Source organism: Oenanthe melanoleuca, chromosome Z, assembly GCF_029582105.1.
Source record: "Oenanthe melanoleuca isolate GR-GAL-2019-014 chromosome Z, OMel1.0, whole genome shotgun sequence".
NCBI lineage: Eukaryota > Metazoa > Chordata > Aves > Passeriformes > Muscicapidae > Oenanthe > Oenanthe melanoleuca.
The window spans coordinates 6534303-6558625 of NC_079362.1; the positions used below are offsets into that span (position 1 = coordinate 6534303).

General features: G+C 46.1%; 1 protein-coding gene across 1 annotated transcript in view; it reads right to left on the reverse strand.

Moving 5' to 3' along the window:
- The window catches only part of VCAN (versican), a 98781-nt gene extending 80355 nt beyond the window's left edge, over window positions 1-18426 (reverse strand). The window contains exons 1-3 of the mRNA XM_056514411.1: window positions 18183-18426; window positions 10494-10569; window positions 5401-5772 (exon numbers count right to left, since the gene is read on the reverse strand). Coding sequence (XP_056370386.1) covers window positions 5401-5772; window positions 10494-10563 — 442 coding nt within the window. The 5' untranslated portion in view covers window positions 10564-10569; window positions 18183-18426. The remainder of the gene's footprint in view (window positions 1-5400; window positions 5773-10493; window positions 10570-18182) is intronic.
- Between the last annotated feature and the right edge of the window lie 5897 nt (window positions 18427-24323).

The following is a 24323-nucleotide window of genomic DNA, read 5'->3' on the forward strand; positions in this document are numbered from 1 at the left end:
AGAGCTAACAGCATCACTGAGTGGCAGCGTTCCCACTTAGGAAACAACTTTCATTTATTAACATTATAACGCTTGCAGGAAAGACAAGTTTGCATAAAAATGAAAATGTGAATTACCATCTACTCTGCCTCCCTAATTCTTGTTTTTTTGCATTAACAAGATCAGTATCTTAAGCCTGGGATTGTCTTTAGCCATTAAAAAGGCTTTAAAAACAAAAAAAAAACCAAAAAAAAAAAAAAAAAAAAAAAAAAAATTGGGGGAAAAAAAGAAGTCTTTCAGATTTGCAGCAGAATCAAACAAACTGAGAAAATTAGGCCCATGAAAAGAGTGAATTCCCAAAATATCAGTTAGAAAAGAATAAAATGCTCTCACTTCTCTCACTTTAGGCAAAAAAATATTCACTGAGAAGCTATTACAAAAGAGTAAGTAAACTAGAAGGATCCCATTTGCCACTTTGATCCCTTTAAATCCAATTATCTCCAAGAAGGAGAACAAAAAATGAGGTCAAATGAATGGTTTGTTCAGACTTCATAATTTTGAATACATTGGGCCATACATGTCCTTCTTAATTGCTCAATATCATAGCATCACATAAAGCAAGTGTTCCATTAAATATTCAGACATTTTCCAAAATGAAAAGTACTGTATAATTTCATTTGTAGGTCAGATTTTTACAAGGTAGCTCAAATGTATTTTATAAAAGTGACTTCATTACAACTAGAGAGAAGGAATAAATGTGGACACAGAAAGGTACAGCAGTACTTTTTATAAAATCCTTTCTGGAATTCAGCTCACCCAAGGTAGCTTTGCCTGAAGGTCACAAGTTGAGTCTAAAAGAGTCATCTACAAATCTCCCTAATTGGTGACCAGGGATATTTAATGCAGAGAGCTTACCTCACCCAAGAAAACCCAAAAGCTGTGAGGCCAAGGACTCCCAGTGTGAGACAGTTTGAATTGAGGGCTTAGAAACACCAAGAAAGCTTAGAAGAAAAGCACAAAACACTGTAGAGAGATGAAATTACAGAATCTGACAAAGGAAGAGTTGCTCCTGAGACAAAGGGAAAATTTTGGAGGAACGTGCACAGAAGGCAGAGAAGAAAACACGTGGAAGTGAAAATGAGTATGACTTGCTCTACATATCCAGGATTGGATCCTAGTGGGTCCCTTCCAACTCCAAATATTCTAAGATTCTTCATTCCTCTTCTTGTGAGAAGCTGAAGCATCTAACACTGCCATGGTGTTAGATCCATTTTGAGCACAAAATATCTCTGTCTGGGAGGTCAGTGTAATTATAGCAGCAACCAGGGTGTCAGGAAAGCATTCTCCATGATTAATAACAGGAAAGGGGGTATCCAGTGTGAGGAAAGTGCCCCTCCAGTGATCCTGCAGAGCTGCCTGCCCCAAGGACAGCCCTGCAGGTGTGAGTAATGAGTAAGGCAGGCACCTGGCTGCCCCAGACTTCCTCTGTGGGCTAAAATTAAGTGCTTCCCTCTCCCCTCTTACACCCTCGCCAACTGCAGAACACAAAATAGTAACCCTGATATCAGGGGTGAAGTGTGGAGAGCACAGAGCCACCCCAGCAAGAGCACAACTCCTCCCAGCTGTAGAATTAAGCAAGCCAATTCAGGTTTTTTCTTTAAGATGAGATATTTAAACAGATACTCAGATCAAATATTTGATCTCTGATGCATGCACAGCCAAGCACTGCTCAGCAGATAAAGAATCCCCTGTGAATTCACAATGTCTTGATGCTGCCTCTGAGACAAAACCATGAAATGGTTTGGGATGGAAAAGAGCTTAAAGATCATCTATTTCCAAATATAAGCAGCTATTGATACCTAAGTAGTTGGAATCAAAAATTCCTGTAACCAAGTCAAAGGAAAGACACAGAATTACATCAATATCCAAGATTCTGTCATTGTTTAGAAAACTTTTACCTGTCAAAAAAGGATGTAGCAGAAATATGCACTGCAGAGACAAAGGCAATGTCATGAAATATGCTTTCATTGTGAATGATAACAAGGATAACCAGCTGTGGTTAAGTGGTGGCTTAACCAGGAGCCCACCCATGGGTAATGAAAATCTAGAGACATTCAAAAAAACAAATGGGAAAAACCAAACCCACATCTGTTCAGGATGGAATAACAGGAGTTTCTGTGTGGGTAATTCCATGGGTGACAGGTCTCTGACAGCAAAATGGGTCATAAAAAAATAGGGTAAATGTTTAAGTTTGCCCTTTGGAATATGCCCTTTCATTGGAATAGGACTCTGGGACATCCAGAACTTTTGTCTGAACAGTTTGTTGCTAATAACATATGAATCTGACTTCAGAAGTTAATTTGGCATCTAAAACAGCAAATTTACCAGATATTTGCATACAAGTTATCAAATTTGTCTGCTGTGATAGCTAGAGAAAAAAAAAATAGGTTCACAGTTACAAGTTTTGTATAGTCTTGGGCTTGAGACCTAGCCAAAAGAAATAATTAGATATTAGAAGTTCTACTTTCAATGACTAATACCCACTATTCAGCTTAACCCGAGGAAATCTGTATGCTACTGAGAAAATTACTCTTCCTCAGAAATCCCACTTTTCATTCACAATACATCAGTGGTAAAATACATTTATTTGATGCACAGTGTGTTCAATAGCAGTTTTGTATTCCCAGCATACCTAAAGGAGAGAAATGGCAATTACAGTAATTTTATTCAAGTTAGCTCTCCCAGCTATTATGCTACAAAGGTTAATTTGAAAAACAAGCAGGCCAGCTGTCTAATCTTATCTCCCTGGCTTCACTGATGCTGCATTATGCTTTTTGTTTGAAAGTTTAAAATTAGGGAGTGTCCATAAAACAAATGGAGACACTGAGAATACCTAGAACAAAAGTCCTGAATTGGTTTAAAAATACCCAAAGAAGCATTTAAAAAAAAAAAAAAAAAAAAAAAAAGAAAAAAAAAAAAAAAAAAGAAAAAGAAAATCATCATAATGGTGAAAGAGGAATTACACCTGCTTCAACAGAACCCTGTCAAAAAATTTTGGCCTACTTAATTTGAGCATAAAATAAGCAGAATAAAAAAAAATTGTGATCACTTTACCAGAGCTTCAGCAGCCTCAGCTCCACCCAGGAGAGCTGACCAAAGCACAGTGCTGAACCAGGCTATCCCCCAGCTCTGGAATTACCTCAGTTAACATGGAAATACCTCCCTGAACCCCAATCAGGACAGGAGTGCACAAAGGGGGAGTGAGGGGATCACGTGTCTTCAAATGGTGTCACTTTGAGATGCAGGTTCAAAAAAGAAACAACAGAAATAATTTGTATTCAGGACTAATGTTTTTGTGGTTTATAAATAAGAGATTAAATCATAAAGAATAGAGCAGAAGATTTGAGCAGCAACATTCACATGAAGGTCTTATGAGTTTATAAATGCCATTTTTTTACATAATGGAGAAAACTGAGAATGGACGGCACAAATGGCAATCAGGCAAACCAATTTTCCTTTTCCATAAGCAAAACTTAGCTTTTTTCCTCTCTTGAAATTCTGACATTAAAGTAGTCATGGAAAAAAACAGTTGCAGAGAGCAAATGGAGTGTGTGAAGTTTTTCATTGAGGTAAAATAATAAATCTAATGAGTTCAACACTTCACAGAGTTTTTGCAGGAGCAGCGACTACAAAAAGCTAGAGTATCAACATAAATCATCTGATATTTTATTGTCATAAACATCTGCTGCTCCTGGATATAGATATGTAGTCAAGGGAACACTTGGAAAGGGGTAAAGAAATGCCAGGTACACTCGTTATGAAAAGTAATGTTCAAACCATTCTTTTGCTTTTGTCATTAGGACCCAACAGTTTCTGAACTATGCAGATATTACTGGCTACACTGATTTATTGGATTTCCAAATTAAGGCCACACCTTCGAATCCTTTAGTCGAATCAATGCCAACAGACTGTTCACATTAGGCAGATTGGAAGAACAATACAGCACTAAGCTCACCAAAAAAGCCTAAGCCAAAGCCATGACTTCCAGCAGCAGATATTAATGTTTGTTTTGAGATTCATTCACCTGAGTAAATACTGAACTTCCAAAAAACATTGAGTTGCAAAGGTGTGTGCAAAGGGAGGAGATCCATCCACAGAGCTCAGTGCTGTCCTAAGCACAGGCAGAAACCCGAGTCCAGAACTTGCCTGTGCATGGCACAGAGCCTGGGTTAATGCCCTGCCTTTCAGCACAGCCTGTGAGCTCAGGCTCAGTGCCAGCCCAACAGGGCTCTGGAGCAGCCTCTGAGCCATGCTCCACGAGCAGGCTCTGGAGGAGAAACACCCACACATCACATGCTCCTTTGGCCACTCACTTTTGTTTTGTTTGAACCGATGAAGCGCTTCAGGCTGGGACAGAGGGGCTGGGACAGGTCCTGGAGGTGCTGAAACAGCCACTGGGCACGAGCCCAGGGGTGGACTGACCCTGTCCTGGCCCTGCTGAGGGACCAGCTCAGATCCCTGGGACAGCTCTGGGCCCCTCACACAGGAACTGAGGGGCTGCAGTGCCAGAGAAGGGAACGGAGCTGGGAAGGGGCTCAGCCTGGAGAAAAGGAGGCTCAGGGGCCCTTGTGGCTCTGCACAGCTCCCTGACAGGAGGGGACAGCTCGGGGGATTTCGGATCTGGGAACATGGACAGGAGAGTGAACAGCTCAGGCTGGGCAAGTGAGGCTCAGGGTGGACATCAAGAAATAGAACTTCACTGAAATGGTGGTCAGATATTGAATACACTTCCCAGGGAAGTGGGGGTGTCACCTTTCCTGGGAGGGGTCCAAAAATGTTTGAATGTGGCTTTTGGAGGCCTGGATTAGTAGTGAACATGGCAGTGCTGGCTTAATGCTTGGACTTGATAATCTTAGATCTCTTCTGCAACGTCAACAGTTCTGAAACTCCTCTCTCTTCTGTCTCTCAACACAGACTTCTTCCTCTCAAAATTTTGGAGGCTATTTCCTCATAGAGATGGCAAGCAAACTATTATCACTGCCTGCCCCTCATTTAGCAAACACCTCCCTACCTCTTTTCTTGCAGCTTCTCCCAGATGACTTTTCCTCATGCCCATCCAAAACTTATTACTGGGCAAAAAGAAGCACTTCCTTCATGCCTGATGTTCCTTCCTGAGAAAGAGTGGCTCCCACTTTTGGTGGCATGGTTTGGGACACCCAAACAAGCCAACCACAGTTCAGTGGCTCCTTTCCATCCTAAGTTTTCATCCTTTCCATAACGAGTTGCTTCTTTTCACCCTACTCAAAGGGCGAATCGCTAAAGACACTCCTTTAATTCCTCTCTAGTTTTGTGTTGATGACTAAGCCCCGCTGCTTTAGCTGGAATCCCTGCTGGCTGCAAATGAAACAGACAAATCCTTACCCTCAACAGCCAGAGAGATGATGGCCTGTGTGTCCTCCACCCCGTACATGACGTCGCAGCGATAGACGCCGGCGTCGCTGGCGCGCAGCTTGGAGAAGCTCAGCGAGGCATCCCCGGTCTCCTCGGAGTGGCTCGGCACAGACACTCTGTCCTTGTAGCTCTGCCCTATTTTGATGTTGCCATTCTGGGCCACCAGCACCGTGGTTTCCTTGGCGTCCTTCCCGCTTTTGTCCAGCTCCACTTTGGACCATTTGATCCGGAGGTACTCGGCGGCGTAGCTGGAGGATATGGTGGGTGTGGTTGAAAAGAAGCATGGCAGGACTGAAGTTCCAGAGAGAGATCCCTTGACCAGGGTTTTTTTTTCTGCTTTAACTAGAAAAAGGGGAGAGAGGAAGGAGAAATCACATTAGTGTAACAGCAAAATCAGAAACAGATGTATTTCATTGTTATTATATATTGTTGAAATTAATGATTCACTAATGCGAAGCCTGAAATCCATGAACCTTATCTGATTTGTAACAAGACTGGGGAGGATAAGCTGAAAGAGTTTGTATCAATCTTGGTACACCTTCGGCTGGTGATGAAGCATGTTTCTCTTTGGGAAAATTTCATCCTGACTTATTCTCTCCATTTGTTATGGCCACCACTTCAGAAACTGTCTGAAATTTTAGGTGACAGATGAACTGTAAGAGCTGTTTTCTCAGTTCACAGGAGGAAGACCACTCTGAGTGAAAAATGGTGAGTTACCTCACTGGCCAAAAACCCTGAACGTAGGGGAGCTGCTGGAGTTCACACCTTGCCTCACCTCACAGCAGCTGTTCCCATGGCTTTGCACCCCTGCCACCCCTGACCCCGCTGCTCTCTCAGGGGTTAACTCTCTTTATTGCACACGTGCTGAAACAAAAGCCTTTCCAGTGAGAGTCTCCCAGTCACTCTTTCAAAGTTGTTTCCTTGTAGCCTCAGGGCCTTTAACACATCGCAGAAATGAAATACTTCAGGATGTAAAAGCAAAGGAGGAAGTAAAGCACAGAAAGTCCCTACTTGGCTCAGACTTGACATGATCAGGACTTTTATCATTTTTTATGTCATCTCCAGCTGCAAACATTTCACTGTGAAATGCTTCCATCTGACAATATCCTGAGGGGGAAGTTGACTACTGTTCATCCAAGCTGCATGCTGCAGCTGAAGAGAGGGTTTCTGATGGATTTACCTTTTTTATGAGATGTTATTTCATCACACATAATGGCTTAATGAAGATTAAAAGCTGATGCACAATAGTAACTATTTTACCTCCTTCACCCTATTGTTTTCGAAAGGTAGAACATGGCCATCATAATTTTGAAGGGAACTAATATTCATAAAGTTTAGAAGCATAATAACTTAATAATAACCACCAATAGAATGATACATGAAACAGGACACAGCAGCACATGAAAATCATCTGTTTATCTGTGATGAAAAATATAATCTCTCCTTAAAGAGTTGAAAATTGGAGGGTGGAATGGAAGGGTGGGCAGGGGGAGAGAATTAAAGAAGCAAAAAGGAAAGAGAAAAAAAAATAATAAGGGGGTGAGGAGGGAAGAAAAAAAAGAAAGAAAACAGAAAAAAAAAAAAAGAGGGAAAAAAGGAAAATAGAAGAAAAAAGGAAAGTTGCTCATGAACCTGATTATTTTTAACAGGGAGAGATTGTCCACAGGACAAAATCTTAATGGTATTATCTAAACAGGTTTAATACAAGAGTCATCACCTCAATGCCCAAGCATTTCAATAATAAAATATTATTTTATTATTAATATTTATTAACATTTATTATTATTTCTAGCCAGAAAAAGAGAAAAATGGACTGACAGAGAAGACACAGAATTCTGAATGGAAGTTCTCAGGTCTTTTCCATCCATGCCCACCAAGCTAGAATTCCTTGGGCACTTAATTCAGATAGATTCAAGATGACAGTATCAAAACTGATGAAACAGAGATCTTTTATATCACCTTTATTTTGTTGGAACTTCACAGAGTTACAGTGGTTAGAGATAAAGAAACAGAATGAATTCTCAGTTCTATCAGTTGTGATGGAATTACTGCCAAATTGCACAGGTGGGAGATTAAAATCAGTCTCAAAATATTTAGAATTTATTATGATCTCTTGTCATCTACACACCTTACAGGAACTTTCTTCTTAAATGAAGAATGGCTAAATTATAATTATACTGACTGACTGAATTTTAATAAACTTTTAAAGAACATTGCCTCTGATTATGAGTGATCTGGAATATCAGCTCTGAACCCTGAGGAAATTTCCTCCCTTTAAAATTCATGCCTTCACATCAGCCAGCTGGAAGCCTCGGCAAACAACACATCATCCTGATATGCAAACTAGATCCAGGCTAAACTGTGCTACTTCCCAGAACAGGAGATTCTGTGTAGCTGCAGTTCTGCCCAACTTTAGAAATAATTATATCAGCACTATTTGTTGTGGTGAGGGGAGGGAAGAAGGAAAAGAAGAGAAGAAGGAGGAGAAGGAAGAATAAGAAGAGAAATTTTTCCCTACAGAAAAAGAAAATATTTGGCTGACATAATATCTGAAATACAAGATTAAGTGATGTTCCTGCAGAGTTCCAAAAACCTTGATTTCTTGCAGTACTTCAAATAGTCAGCCTAGCAAAATTTACTGACCAATGCAGAAGCTATCAGTATCTTATGCTAATCCATATGACCCATTTTTTTCCCTCTAGCATCTTTGCTAGGCTGATATTCCCTGTCAGCCCCTACCAATGGGATGTAATAGACCATTGACACATAGCTGGATGTCTTCCTTTCGCGGTGGAAAGGAACTCTTGCAAAGTGTCTTTCTGCAAAATGTGTACACTTGTTCTGAGGTAAATGTTACAAAATTCTTCAAGTAGGAATCTAGATAATTTTTTAAAAGGGCAGAATTCTGCCCTTCTGTATCACATTAACCACAATGACCAGGCCAATATGTGTGCAGTGGACAAGCAGTCTGAAGAAAAGAGTGCTCTGAATGGTCTGACACTGCTTAGAGGAGTGAATTTGCCACATAATTGAGTTTAAACAAACAGAATGTTGGTACTGACTCTGCAGACAAATCTCACATGCTTAAAGAATAAAATATTCTATTTATTTTTAGCTAAATTTATGAGGGGGAAAAAAAAAAAAAAAAAGAAAAATGTTGCATCTCATTTTTTAGTTCACCAGCAACTTGCTGGGACATATGGTATATTGCCTTGTCTAGCAGCAGAAATAGAAAGGATCAGTGAAACTATGTCTTGTCAATCCAGCTACTAGCACTGAGCCTAAGAGAAGCCTTTTCATTAACCAGAATTTTTTTAGTGAAGATAATACTGAATTAAAATGAGTGAAACTTGTTTGAAACACTGACAGGTAATGGACTGAGACCCAACAAAAACCTTCCCTGAGTCCTTTACCAGGTGGTTTGTGGTCTGAACAAGCAGAATAAGAGAAGGATGTGCAGAGTGAAGAACTACTTTCCAAGCCTGCAAGACACAAGGAGCCAGGCAAATGTAAATCTCAGGTGCAGAACTCAACAAAATGCCACAAATGGCCACCCAAAACAGGAAGAAAAAACTTAAGTGTTGATTATAACCAAAAGGTCCAACTTGTAAACCATAATAGTGACAAACTGGGAATTGGTGTTTCACAAAACAATTAAAGGCTTCAATTTTGTATCCAAACTAAGGATTTAAAAATAAAAGATTGAAACTTAGGGTATCTTTCAGAATGGTGAGATATATTTTGTTTTTCGAGTATTTTTAAGCAAAAGACATACTTCTAAAGATTGTGTGCAGTCTTCTAATACTCTTCCTCAAAAATATTATCGCACCGACTGACTTTTCTACAAAAGATAAGGGCATGAGTTGATCCCACAGATTCTTTGGGATCGTGAATTAGATCAATTCATCAAAAAGGAAATTTTTTTCATCCTTGGCCTCCTCACCGTGGCCATTTGAAAATGGTTAAGATTCTATAGGGCAAAAGAATGGCCCCCGACACAAAAAATAAACCCTACAAAGTTCACAGTGTGTTCCAGGAACATCAGGGTCTTTCTGAATTTCTTTGAAAAAATTTGGGCAAATAAGGATGGGTGACCACTTGATCTACATTCCGAAGAAAGGGACATTCATAAAAAAACTCCTAAGAACCAAAAATTCCACTCTGGAGATAAGATAGGCCATTTAAGATGAAATAAAATCTGGAATAAGTGAGAAGACATGTAAAGATGGCATCCCACATTGTACAACTCCAAGGATCCATGTGACTCCTCTCCATGTACAGTGCTGCCTCTCAATCCCAGTATCCCTGAATTCTGCCTTTGTGCAGGGCAGTGAGTCAGGCCTGTGATCTGATCCAGACCTTTCTTCCTTTTATCCAGCCTAAATCTATTATTGTTTGTTTTGGTTTTTTTTTTCTTTTAAATTGGTTCCACTAATGAACCAGTCCTTTTCTTAATCATTCAGGACTACCTAAAGATGTTACTTGCAGCAGTATTCAAGCTAGGTGGGAAAAAAAACCCAAAAAACTAATAGATTTGATTTTTACAAGGTTAAGGTCAGTTTGAGGAGTTCCTGGAAAGAAAGGTGAAAGAAAAAAAAGAAAAATCAAGTTTGAGACTTGGGAAAGCTGCTTTCCCAATTTTGTGAGCCTGCAGCAGCTGTTGGAATATTTTCCTTACTGAAGGCCTGACCCAAACTTTCAAATAGTCACGGCAACCACACATGGATACATACTTCATTTTTAGCATGGAATCCCCAAGAGAGGTAGTAAAGGCTCCTTCCTTTCCACCCAAACCTGCAGCTGCCCTAATACCTCCTTGCTCCAGACCCCAGCAGCCAAGGACCCTGCCCCAGCTTAGGTCATGGCAGCCCAAACACAACATATATAAATCATTAACACCCTGAGGAGGACACAGAAACACAATTAGTGACATGGTGCAGCATGGCAGGGGTAAAGAAAGTCAATTTCCTGAGTTTGGGTAGTTCCCTCAGTCCTGTGAAATGCCCTCCCAATTAGACCACTCAATTGATTTTAATCAAATGTTCTATGTACAGAAGACTTACCTTTAGGTAGCATATATGTTATAACTATTGTAGAGTATATCCATAAGATACTTTTTATACTTAACAACATCTTGACCTAGAAATGAAGAACAAAAGAGTAAGTGGTTAGCAAATGTTGTAACTCAGCACATCAGTATTTGTCACTGGTATCAGAAGCAGTCCTTCCTGCTTTCAGACCATCTTCATTTAACAATTTGTGGTGGAGATTTGTTATAATGACTACGTGCCTCCATGGAATACAGTTTTATAATGGGTTTCAGGTTGTTGATTCTCTGACATGCAAGTTCCCTTTGGGTTTGCTTCTCACTGTCCTTTACAGGCTCCACCTTCCAACAGCTGGAGAGCTCTTTACATGTATCATATGAACATAATAATAAATTGCATGTTCACAACATTATTTCCCAGTTTTCATTTTAGTTCATAGTTACACATGTTGAACCGGTAAATATCTCCAAAGTTACAAAAGCATTGCAAGAAAACACCAACAACTATAAAGGGCTTATAAAATAGTCCCTCATCTTTATAGTTACACATATGTGCTATGAACATCCCAACATAAGAAATCACTTTCAGCAGCAGTTTGTCAAAACTGACAAATTTTTATCACCACCTTGATTTTCCTGATATTGCTGCAAAATCTGCTACCTGAGGTTGTCACTTGGACAAGTAACCAGGCTCACAGTATTTTTGTGTTCAAGAGAGCTTGCAGTTGAACTGCCTTAAGGATCAGTGAAGCAGAGATTTAATAGATTTACCTGTACCTTTGTAACCTGTCTGTGTTACCACCACGCAACCTGCACTGCACACGTGCACAGTTTCAAACTTCCACTTTTAAAAACTCCACAGGCTGCACTGAACGTGACAGCAAAGACACACAGAGAGGCAGCCTCAGAAAACTCCTGGTGACGTGTTCAAGCTCAGGACAGTTCTCTCCACAGCTCACAGCTGCAGCCCAAACTCCACATGAGTCTGTGTGAACTGGCACACATCCTGTAACGTCTGAGCAGCACGGGAAAGACGCAAAACATCCCCAACCAAGCCTTTCCAGTGAGGCAAGTTAAAAATTCCCACCCAATAGGGCTGAAAACCCCAGGGCCTTCCTTCCCCTGTACATGGATGGCCAGAGCCAGCTGGTTGCACTGGGAGACATGTGCTACAACCTATTCCCTGGGCGTGGAGGGAGAAAGGCAGCTGCTTTCCACAGAGCAGGCTGCACGCTGCCAGGACGTCCCATCTCTGCTGCAGCCACTCAGGGCAGCTGAGTGTGGAGTGTGATATCATTTATTTTGCAACGCGAACTTCATGGAATTTGCACTTTTCATGACTGAGTCCCAAGCAGGAACCAGGAGTTCATTCAGTGTAAGCTCTACATGTCATTAAACTTCTTCTGAAGACCTTAACACCAACCCCCAACACCACTCAGCCACACTTTTATCTCTTCCTACACTTACACAAGCCAAGCTGCATGTGAAGGAAAAAAAGAGTGACTATTTATTAGCTAACTTTAGAATTCTATACTGTGCCTGGGTGCAAACTCCCTGTACAAGGTTATGAGTGAGGAGGTTGCACAAGATCAGAGCTGCAGATATATCAAAATCCTTTGAATGCAATGGACCAGCTCTGAAATACAGTCACATGCTTGCTTAGATAAACACTGAAATGATCCTCATTATTACACAACAATTAAAAGAAAAAGTGATGTCAGTCTGAGCCTACAGATGTGCAGAAGGACCTTCAAGCAACCCTTGTATCCCAAAAACACTGGGAGCCTCAAGCACCAAAACCACTGCAGCAAAGTTCCTACAGAAACACAGCATGAAAAGAAGACTGACAGAATTCTCTACCTCCCAAGGTGCTGAGTGAAGGACCTGCCTGCGAGACAAAGACAAAAGCCTCTGTGAGAGCTGAGTGACTCCAGACCTTTTGAGATGTTCTGCCCACATGTGCTCCCATGAGTCACACGCTGGCCACATCCACAGTGAAGCCAAGGTCCAGAACAGAATGTTTACAAGTTTAGCTCTCCATGTTTACCCACAAGTTTTATCTCCCTCCTTACCCTGAAGGCAACCTTGCCTTTTGAGACCAGAATCAAGGGAATCAAAGAAACCAGACAAGAAAAATAATAAAGTATTTTCTTTTTCCTGACAAGGGGGGTGTTACACCTAAATGGAGCTGGTTGCATTTTGCAACCACCACCTGGCCCACTTCCCTGGCTCTGACCTGGCTCTGTACCTGAGTGCCTGGCACGTGTCAGTGGAAGCCTGTTGCCCTTGGAAGTCCATTGCAACTGCTGTCATAAAACAACTGCTTCCACGTTTGGTAAGAACACAAACCCTGCTGCTACGCTTCCAGCCACCAAACACAACACACACACCCACAGGGACTGATGGAAACAGAAAGGCAGCTGTGGAAGGGCAATTTTCAAGGTACCATGGGAACAGAAGAGAACACTCCTGGCTGTGATGGCTCCTAGCCTTTTACTGAGTAGGGCAGGAATTACACCTGCTGCACCAAGGGTGGATAGCTCCCAAAAATTGCACTGTTTGAGCACAAAGCTTACTAAGAGACACTTGCCAAAAAACCCTACTTGACTCTTGGAAAACCACCTCTTGACTTTTTATAAATCTTCTTTATCCTGAAATGCACACTCAAGCAATGAAAACCCCTGGGAGGATGGTCTGATTTTCAGCCCTTGGGGTCAGGAATGTGACTCCCACACAGCCTTCCACACCTGAGGGCTGGTTTTCACGCTCCAGGCTTTGGTGGGTTCCCATAAGCACTCCTGGGCTGCCGAGTGCTGCTCCACTCCAGCTGCCAGAACTAAACCAGCAGTTATTCCTGCCACCCTCTCCAAACATGCAGACCATAACAGCAGCACCTTGCTCAGCCCCACGGGGCAGCCTGGCTTAGGAGGAGACAGAGCTCCACAGACCTGGTGCCAAAAATTCTCCTCAGGACTCAGGGTGGGGCAGAGGTTGCTGCTTACGCCTCACCCCAATTTCTGCCCACATTTCCAGGCTCTTGGATGTGGCTGCTCCTACCCTTCTGCTGGCAGAGGTGCAACAGACTGTGCTCTCTTGTAGCCTCCAGAGGTAAATCCCTGCTCTAAAACAGGTTTGTGTTTCCCATTCCCGCACTCTGCAGTTCACAGAAGTCTGCTGTACTGCCCCGAAGACCACTGCAATTAGCCAAAATCCATCTAACTGTGCCTTTTTCCACAAGAGTTTTTTTTTTTCCCCTTGGTGTCACTACACCTATAGTAAAAGAAATCCGTAACACTAGAGACATGGTGAGCAAATCCTGCCAACTCAAGCTGCAAGACTTGAGTAAGTGTTTAATTTCCACATTCTGCTAAAAAAGTACCTCGCTTGACGTGACCAAACTTGGGTTGCCTGCTGGCTGGCTTCCAACTGGGCTGATCCATTTTATTAGAAGCTACTACAAGCAGATGGATCTACAGCAGGAATTTGTGTTACATTTCTAAATAGATACAACCCTGAGCACAGCATCTTTTAACCAATAGATGCCAAAGTCCTGGGCAAAGTTCACATCTTTAAAAGCTTTCCGTAGGGGTTCTCTCTTTGGGGAAAGAGCACAACTCCTGTTTTTGCAGGCGCTGCTACCTTCCCTTACTACAGCAAAAAACTCATAGGAGCAGTAAGTTCTGACAAAATTCCAGCTTGTGTTTAGTTTGCAGTCTAAGCTTGATCTCACACCAATGCTATTTTAATTTAACCAGATGAGAGAACATCATGTCTCTCTTTCTGTTTAAAACTCCAGGTTCGGAAAGTGAATTGTGCTGGTGTGGAAGAGACTAAAGCTTATCATAAAATTCCCAGTTTCTCTGAAGCAGAGACAATGAGGAATTAGCCATTTTCATAGATGTAACAGTGTCCCTAAAACCTGCAATTTTTCAGGTCACTCTGAGGTTGGTTCTGCACATGCTCTACAGCTGCATTGTGAAATCTGGCTAAGTTCATTAAACACGTAAAAAGCAGCCTCTGCCCATCCTTCCTAGTGAAAATCAGAATGACATAAAAGATTAAAAGAAAAAAAAAAAAAAAAAAGAGGGTGGGACCCAACAGAGCCCAGCACTAGAGAAGAGAAGGAAGGCTGCTCATTCTAATGGGTAAAACAGTAAATTACAGCTTCCAGTGTAACCCCAACAAGCTGGAAATTACCAATCCCAGTCATAGCACATCCCTTGCTACCTTTCCAAGCTCTGAAAGTTCACAGGTGCCACCTTCCCTCAAATTCTGCACTTTCTTTTACTTCTGCAGACCTTTGATCCCGGTATTGTTAATTTCTGACGTGTATCCACCTCACCATCAGCGCTGTCTAATAAACTTTGCCAGCTTCACCACCTCTCTTCCACATGATTAATTAGCCCACTGTACTGACACATGGCGCATCATCCTGCATCCCAATCAGTGGCACCTGCTTGGCCCATTATCCCTTCCCAAAGCCCCAGAGAAGTTTTGGGGTGCCTGCATCACCCCTTCCTCTTCACCCCCAGCAGCTGTGGGGGAAACTCCTGCAGGCTGAGTCCTTGTCTGGAGCACAGACAGTGACCAGAGCACAGCGTGTTCTCCTGGCTGCAGCAGCTGCTGCCTCGGGACATCCCTCAATCCTCGTGCTTTCACGCCAGCAGCAGCTCCAGGCTCTGGGACAGCCACGCCGAGACACAGTGGAGAGCTGCCAGAGGCAGCGCGTGGAGGAGCAGTGAGCACAGCCTGCTCCCTCTGCAGCACCTCAGCTCCCTTCTCTCCAGAAACTGTGAATATCCCGAGCTGGACACACGGGGATCACCAAGTTTAGCTCCTAGCTCTGCGCAGGACGCTTTGACAATCCTGCCCTGTGCCTGAGAGCATTGCTGAGTGCACTTTGACCTCTGACAGGCTTGATGAACTTGTTCCAGGAGAGCCTGGGGCCTCTCCTGCCCATTCCTCTCCAGCACGGGTGAAGGGAGCAGGAGGTGGAAATGATGTGAAGGTGTCACCCACAGGTGTAACCCTGCACTGCCATCATGGGGTGAGGCTCCAGGACCCCGCTGTGGCTCCACCAGGGGTTCCTCAGCGCTCTTGGGGCTCACCCACTGCTGGGCACGAGGCCACAGCAGGGACACTTCCACTGTCCCCAGTGTCCAGCCTGGCCCTGGGCACTGCAGGGATCCAGGGGCAGCCACAGCTGCTCTGGGAATTCCATCCCAGCCCTGCCCACCCTGCCAGGAACAATTCCTGCCCCAAATCCCCCCCAGCCCTGCCCTCTGGCACTGGGAGCCATTCCCTGTGTGCTGTCCCTGCAGCCCTGGGCAATTGTCTCTGTCCATGTTTGCTCAGCTCCTCCAGGCCCTGCAAGGCCACCCTGAGCTCAGCCCAGAGCTCCTCCTGTGCAGGCTGAGCAGTGGCAGCTGTGCCAGCCTTTCCTCCAGCAGAGCTGCTCCATCCCTGGATCATCCTGGAGCCCCCTCAGGACCCGCTTCTTGTGCAGAAGACTCCCAGGGCTGGATGGGGAGTGCGAGAAACAGCGGAGACGGGGGCTTTTACCGAGGCGGTGTTTGATATATTAAATAACTTCATCACGGCGGTGATTTGAGGGGGCTCGGCCTTTTTTTCCCCTCACGGTGCCGGGCCCGGAGCCCTCTGGCGGGAAACCGGCGGCTGCGGGAGCTGCGATCCCGCCGCTCGCCGCCCGGGGGCGCCGCGGGGCCGCCGCGCCCGCCCCGTTCCTCGACAGCGGCCGCGCCCCCGGGCCGGGGCCGGGCCCAGCACCCCGAACCGGGCCCGGACCGGCGGGCCCAGAGCGGTACCGAGCCCGCCAGCCCAGAACCGGGATTAAACCCGCGACGCGGAGACCCTGCCAAAGCCCAGCCCTGCCACAGCCTCCCCCCCGCCCCGGCAGAGCGGGACCGCGCCCGCCCCGTCCCGGGCTCGCCCCGCCGAGCGTCGCTCGCTCCGTGTGGGGAAGGAAACTTCCCCTTTCCCTCAGACCGAAAGGCCAAAAAAAATTTAAAAATTCATTAAATGTAATAGGCACGGGAATAAAGGCAATCCCTGAAGACACACAACATTTACTCTCTCGCATCCTGAGATGGGGTTTGGGTTTTTTTTTTCCCTTGGGTTTTTTGGATTTTTTTTCCCAGCCCGCTTCAACGCTCACGCCTCAATTAACACACACACACACACACACACACACACACAAAAATTAAAAAAAAAAAAAAAAAAAAAAAGGGAAAGAAATGGTGGGGGAAAGGTGGGAGGAGGAGAAAATGGGGGGAAAAAAGGGGAGGGACAGGGCAAAAAGGGAGAAGAGGGGAAAACGGGTAGGGAAAGGGAAGAGAGCGGAGAGGAGAGGAAACAAAAAGAAGGGGGAAAGGAAAAGGAGGGTATAGAAGGAAGGAGAAGGGGGAAAAAGAAAGGAAGAAGGGGAAAGAAGGAGAAAAAGAGGAAGAAAAAGGAGGAAGGAGGAGAATGGGGGAAAGGGAGGAAAAACTGAGGGAAGCGGGCGATAAGCAGAGGGAAGGGAAGAAGGGGGAAAAAAAAAAAAAAGAAAAAAGAAAAAAAAAAAAAAAAGAAAAAAAAGCCACGGGGGCTCAATGCCGAGAGCCGGTGCAAGGGAGGGAGGGGTGGCCGGGAGGACGTGACCAGGGGGACAATGAGGGCCGGCCCCCGCCCGCTGCCCGCCGCCCCTTTGTGTGGGCCCGGCGGAGGCGGCCCGGGTCCCGCTGCCGTCCCCTCACACACACCCTCAGCGCGCACACCGCTCCTTCCCGCCGTCGGAGCAGCTCCCCGCTCCTCCACCACTTCTCCTTTGTGGCACAAAGGCGAAATCCTCTTTCGGGAAAGCGGGGAAGGCAAAGCCCGTGCCCCAGAAACTGGACGTGGGTGTAAGAGGGGGCGTTTTGCTCCGCTGACCTTGCGGTCCTCCTCCTCCCTCCCGTTTCACCCACTGCCCCCCTTTCCGCAGAGAAAATGTGGTTCGGGGCAGGCTGAGATGCTGAGCAGCTCAGAGCCTGCGAGCAGCTTTCCAGGAACATCAGGGGGAAGGATTGGAAGGATAAAAAAAAAAAAAAAAAAAAAAAAAAAAAGGGATGTGGGGAGCACACGGGAGTGAAGGGCACAGAGCGCACGCTTTTCCCAGCGCTGGAAAACTGGTGGCCGTGGGGGGAAAGGTCCCTTCTGGCATACGGGCTCTTTGTGTACTTAGCACCCGTAAGGAGCAGCTTCCTCCCGTCTCCCTCCGGAGCCCCGTCGCACGCCAAGGTGCGGCTCTACCTTCCCAGCCATCCAAACCACCGAGCACTTCTGTCAGGGCTCCCATCCCCAAAGTCTTCTATTCCCTAGTTTTCTTTGTTCTCCCCTTCGCACCGGTTTTTTTTTTCCTTTTTTTTTTTCCTTTTTTTTTTTTTTTTTTTTTTTTTGGTGTGTTCCCGAGCATCCCTCCTTCTCCTCTTCCCCCGCGTGTCGTTGAACTTACCCCAGGTTATTTAAATTCACCAATCATCGCTACTCCCTCCCGCTTAAGATTTGCAGTTCGAACTCTTTGTTGGTACAAGCAGTAAAACAATTGTTTTACATCTTAGAGTAGGTATTTGCTGGCAGTCATATACACAGAAAAAGGAGGGGGGGGGGAAAGAAAAGTTGAAAAAAACCTCTAAAAACCAACCCGCAAAAAAAGAGTTATAGTTACCTTAAAAGGTAGCGTATTGCAGAGATCGCAAAAAATCACAACGTGGTGGCTGGGCTAGTCCAGAGATCCCAGTGGCCGCATGAAAGAGTAAATCCCCTCGTTAGTGCTGGAAGGAGCCGGTGGTTCCGGGGTCTCTCCCCTTGTGCCGGAGCTCGGTCTCCCCTCCTTCGCTCGCTTCCCGCCGGCGAGCACCTGACTCGGAGCCGGGACCGAGCAGTGGGCAAAGGCAGCGAGCCTGCAAGTTCAAATGCGAGCCTCAGCCACCCATCATTATTATATCGTTGTACCGTCAGCGCTGCAGAGGAGGGGCGCTGGCTCGGGGAGAGGAGGGTTCACAAGCTCTGCGAGAGCCTCCTTGCAATTTCCAAAGCTCCCGCAGCTGCTGGGCGCAGGAGAGCCCCCAGCGCCTGCCTTCGCCGAGCGGGGCCCCCCCGCCCCGGCCCGGCCCGGCCCGGCCGCCCCCTCGGGGCTCCCCCCGAACCCGGACCCGGACCCCGGACCCGCGGCCCGGTGCGGCGGGACGGGACCCTCGGAGCTCGCCCGGAGCCCTCCGGAGAGGGACAGGCGGGTGCGAGAGGCGCATTGTTCCCCAATTAGACAATTAACCGGGAAGAGAATGGAGAGACCTCCTCCACCCTGGCTCCCGAAGCCGGTTGAAATGGGGAAAGTGACTGGGACCGAAATGCCTTTTTTCCCCTTTGCCTCCCCAGTCTCAGCGGAGGTTGCAATGAAAGAATAAATTGGTGCTGGTTCCAAACTTCCCCTGCCGATGCCAATTCACAGGCAGCCTCACATCGGCAGCCGCCCGAGCCAAGCTTCTCCACCCATGCATCTCCAGCCACTTTTTTTTCTTTTTTTTTTTTTAAGATTAGACTCTGCATTTGCTGTCCAAGCCTCTCAGAGATGAAGTCATAAGCAGAACTCTAAACCACCCTTTTACAAGGGATGTTCACCAGTGAATAAAAGGTCTGATGTGCTCTCCAGGCAGCCCCCATCCCAAAATGTACCTATCTCAGTACGTGGGAGACATTTAAGGCACCCTCACCAGGCACAAAATGCTGGCAAGAGCAGCTGCTCTGGCGTGCTCCCTCTCAGAGAAGCAGATGCCAGAAGTCCCCCTCCTCCAGGAAGGTGTAAAGCTGGAGCCAGAAAAGAAAAGCCTGGAGAAATAGGTGTGTCTGCCTACACTGCTCTGGGCACGTTTTTGGCAGCCCCAGGTACAACTACTAGGAAGAGGCAGAAGGAGTTTCCCTTCAGCTCCTCTTGCTTGTACTGTTCCAGCTGCTGTGTCCCCAGAGTCACACTGACAGAGGATTTCAGACAAGCCCAAAGCCCTTGTTTCCAAAGACAGACCTCTGTGCCAAGCTGGAGGGGCGGGAGGTGGAAGAGATGACAGCCAAGCAGAGAGAAAAGGAGACCTGGAGGCTTCCACCAGATCAGCTTTGTGTGAGCTGTGACCTTGGTGAACGGAGCTGGAGCACTGATTGAAATCCTCAGCTCGCAGAGCTCCCTTGTTTTTCCTGGGAGTAAATACACAGCTGCTTACTTGGGATGTGGAAGAGAGGCTTCTCTCCCACCACTACCACCTCCAAGCAGCACCAGTCCCCCCAGTTCCTCGTCCTCCTGGGCACTGCCATGCCTAAACACAAACCTGACCCACTCTGGGACGAGGCTTCTCAATCCTTGAACCTCAGTGCGTCACAAGAGCTGACAGAAATACAACGCTCTGTTGTCAGTCAGGCACTGTAAACAGTTGTGGGCACATTTTTGAGGGTGTTTGATGCAAATTCACATGGAGGCTTTGCAGTTCCTGTTTTTGGTAGCCTCGCCGTGTGTGGTGTCACTGCTGAGGCAGCGCACACTTCCTCTGCACAGTGCGGGGATGGAAGGAGGATACTGACGTTGAATGTCTCCAACACTGGTTCAAACAAGCCTCTTCTGCCCCCCCAGACATAGGGAGCTGGGTGAGACACATGGTGAGGGCACTGTTCCCTCTCCCCTTACATCTCAGCCTTCCCAGGCTGCAGACAAATCCTCTGGAGGTGAATGGATAAGGCAGGAATCTTTCTGGCCCACTCCCTTTCTTAGGTGAGGAGGTGGGAGATCATCCTGCTCTGAAAAAGAGAGCAGCACATGCCCCACGGCATTGGGTATCTCCCTTTGTCCAGGCCATCCTCCAGGACAAACAAGGAACTTCTAAATGTCCGAGCACCACAGTCAAGCTGCCCCTCCAGCCTTCAGTGGCCCCAGCTTCACCTGTTCCTACTCTGCTCCCTGTCTTGGCATCAGGAGGTGACATTTAACAGAGCAGGAGCCACTTCTGCAGCCCTGACCTTGCTTCTCCATCACCCCTTGACTCCTTCCCACTGGAAACTGAACAACTGCTCCTGGCGAAGGATGGGAAGAGAGGAGGCTGACTCTGCTGCCCCAGCCCCGTGGAGATCCTTGCTCTGCTGCGGAGCATCCCCGCAGCTGTGGCTGAAGCAGCACAGCTCCACCAGGGGAAGCTGCAGGTTTCTGCTCCCACTGGGGCACACTCGCTGTGCTAGGGGTCCAGCTGGAGCACTGCCCACCCCTTCAAGGGATGGGGGGATCCTGAGCCGGACCAGAAATCTGAGCCGGGAGTAGGGCAGGGGGTAGCGCGGCTCTTGCCCTACAAGCACCGACAAGAAGCAACCAGTAGTTATAGCCCGGGGCTAACCAGCCTCGGGTCGGCTCGCTGCTGGCACCTCTTTTTTCTGTTCAACAACGGGAAAGAAAATTGATTGTTGTTTTAAAGAGAAAAGACCCTTCCCTCCTCCCTTTCCCTCTCCCACCCCACGGTTGCCGGAGCTCTGATGGGAACGGGCCGGCCGAATCCGCTCAGTCTCGGAGCTGGGAAGAAAGCGAGGGATGCAGAACCCACCCCCTTCCCCCTCCTCCCTAGCCCTCTGCCCGCCTTCCTCCCGCTCCTCCTCCTCCTCCTCTTCCTCCTGTCCGCCCGGCGCGGAGCTCCCGGAGCTCCCGCGGAGCCTCGGGGCCCCGGCGCGGGATGCGCGGAGCTTCCCCTTCCTCACCCTCCCTTGCGAGGGGCCACAGGGCGAGGAGCCGGGCTCCCCCCAGCCCTTCCCGCGGTGGGATGGAGGGTTTGGGCACGGGGGAGGCTTTGGGGCCGGCCAGACAAAGGCACGGGCGGAGGTGCTGCTGTGGGGATGGGAAGGGAGGGATGAAGAACTCCTCCCGGGCATCCCCAGCCCGCCAGAGAAAACCCCGGAGGAAGCAGGGTGTGTTACACCGGAGACCCTCGGGGCTGTTCAGGATGGCTGGGGAAAGTGAGGAGCGGATCAAGCTGGAAAAACAGACCACTGCGACCCCTCGGTGTTCCCATCCCACTTTGTCTAGCCCTCCCCACCTTCCCTGGGAGCCAAACTTTCTGCACTGAACCAAAAAAACTGTCCAGAAAGGGGATCTCCTTTCCTTCTCTTGGAGACCATGCAAACTGCCTCCACGGGTTATGTCAGGGGCCTGAAACTCTGTCTGATTTACTGTGAATGTCATATATTTTTCTTTGTAAATATTTTAGGCAAAGTAGAAACAGTAAACCTTTGCTCAGGCTGCCAAAGTCTCCCATGACAAATCATTGTTTTCAGATGTTCGGATTTGTGTGAGAAAACCCAACAAAAGGGAAAATGTTTAGGCTTTGTCTCCATCCTAAAGCAATATCACTCGAGAAAAAAAAATAATCCTCCCAGCTACATCGTAGTCCAGAGATGAAGAAAAATACTATTTTCATTACACACTTCTTAAGCACAGGTTTTATGTTACTGACTCAACAATGATTATCATTTTAAATGTGAAACACAGGCCCTAAATGGTTCTTTATGAGAAACCATTGTTTTCAAATATCTGAAATTAATTAGACCATGGCTACAGCCAATGTGCAAATATCAAACTGAACATCTGTGGGGGAAAAAAAAGCTTCCCGTCACTTGAAAGAATATTGTGGATCTGAAACACAGTCTCTCAAGGAAAAACTAATTTGTCTGGCATAGGTTCTCTTAAGCCATCTTTTGTGGCTTCACAATCACCCTTTCTTTGTCTCTTCTATGCTTTTTTTCCCTCCTGAGCTGCTGTGTATGAAAAAAACCCTCACGTGAAAGTAAAGGAAATAATTCATGTAATTTACATGTCAGCAGTACTAAGGTCAGTTAGAGCAAAATCAAAGATCCTTTCGAAGTCATTCCGCCTGGTCAGTGGTTCTGGAGGTCCCGTCTACTTGCAAAGGGTTGTGCCATGGCAGCTGTGCAGAAAATTAGTCCATTTGCCCAATTTTCCTCTCAGAGGTACAGGTATGTAGGCTGCTTCCTTACTCTGCAGTGATTCAGTTATCTAAACCCCAATGTGTTTTCAGAAACCACAGAATCTCCCGAAACAATAGACTTTTTGCAAGTTCTCAGATTCCACGCTTAAGAAAAGCTTTTTTTTCCCCCCAGTACTTCTCTTTCCTACGCTTCAAGTGAAATATGTTTTCAGAGGCAAATTAAAACTCTCCAAAGGAGTCAGGCTTAGCAGCAGTGGTAACCATAGTGTACACAACCACTTTCTCAAACAAAACACTCGATGGCTTATGTCAATGTTTCTTTTGTGGCAAAACCCTTCTCCACCTATTTTTACTCCATATTTCTTCAGCAGAGGGGAGAGCACTCAGCTACGAAAAACCATGAATAGAGTGTTTCATTTGGTAGCAGAACAAGCCACAATTGATGGTTAGGTATTATTTCTGCATTAAATGTAATGATGCAGACACGGCGCTATCTGCACTGAGATAGTCGGTTTCCAGGACAGGATTTATCAGGAGAAGGTCCAGGCTTTCAGCAGCACTGGATGATGATGGCAAAAGCAATGATGTTTTCCTCCTGTGTTCTGATGCTGCCTTCTGTTCTGACTCAGTGTTTCTGCCTTGACTCCAAGGACGAGGGGCCAGACTGGATGTTTTATGTTTCCATGGCTAATCCCCCCAAAAGCTGTGTCAGGAAGCTGGTGGTTTTTTGGTTCTGGCTGGTGTAAGTGTCAGGTTGTGTCTCCAGGTCAGGCTGAAAGAGCAGCCTGCTTCCCACAGCGGGGTCTGGCTCCTCTAAGAATGGCTGCTTTGTGATTTTGGGGAGGAGTGGTCAGTGTGGGTAGGTCACCACCAAGGTCCTGCTCAGGGCTGATCCTTGTGAGGACCAAAGACAGCACAAGGCAAGAAAGGGGGGGAAAAAAACTCAGAAACTTATCAGTACAGGGTGGCCTGAGCCATAGTCAAGTGTTGTGCTAATCCGTGCTGTCCTGGGCTTCCTCTGATAAACTCCATCCTGGGCATGCATTATTTTTGTTTTGATAACTCTGTGGCTGCATCATAAGCTTGAGTGCAGAAGTAATCCTGAATGATCAAATGTGGGTTTGTTCTTTTACTGTTACCAAAAGAAATGAGTCTTTCATACTCCTTTTTTGTTGTTGTTGTTATTTTTTTTTTCTTTGTGATATGAAGGTACCAACATTGTGCAAAGAATAAACTCGCTGGGTCTGGTTCCACACTGATAGGGCAAACTCTTGAAATGGATTAAGAGAGATTTTCTTAACTAATCTCTTCTTCCTGGGCCTTCTCATCCTTGGCTAAAGCAATAACAAACATTCACAATGTGATTAATCCAAAACCTACTGAAGTCACTGGAAAGATCCTGCTGACTCCACAAGTGTCAGTCAACAGTTTCTTCTCCTTGCCTGTGTGTGAAGGGGAAGCAGAGAAATTAAATAGATCAGGAACACCCTAAAAAGGGCGAGAAAAAAGGAGTTTAGGCTTTTTCATTTCCCCCTCCCCACCTTGCAGGAAAATCTGCTTTTTCTCTCTGGGGACTCCGTTTTGTTGATCAGAATCAAAAAGTAGAAACCTTGGTAGCTGTTAGCAGGCAAGGAAAGATGAAAACATCCATGTGTACAGGAAGAGTCATAGCCCACCTTGAAAATTTGGGTTGAAAGATCTGATCCTGTCCTGGCATCTCACAACTTTTGACTGGCTCTCAGACATGTCCAAGATAACACCTGTCATAATGTCATTTAATATGAACTAACAAAATAATATATAAACAAAAAAAAAAAAAAAAAAAAAAAAAAAAAAAAGGG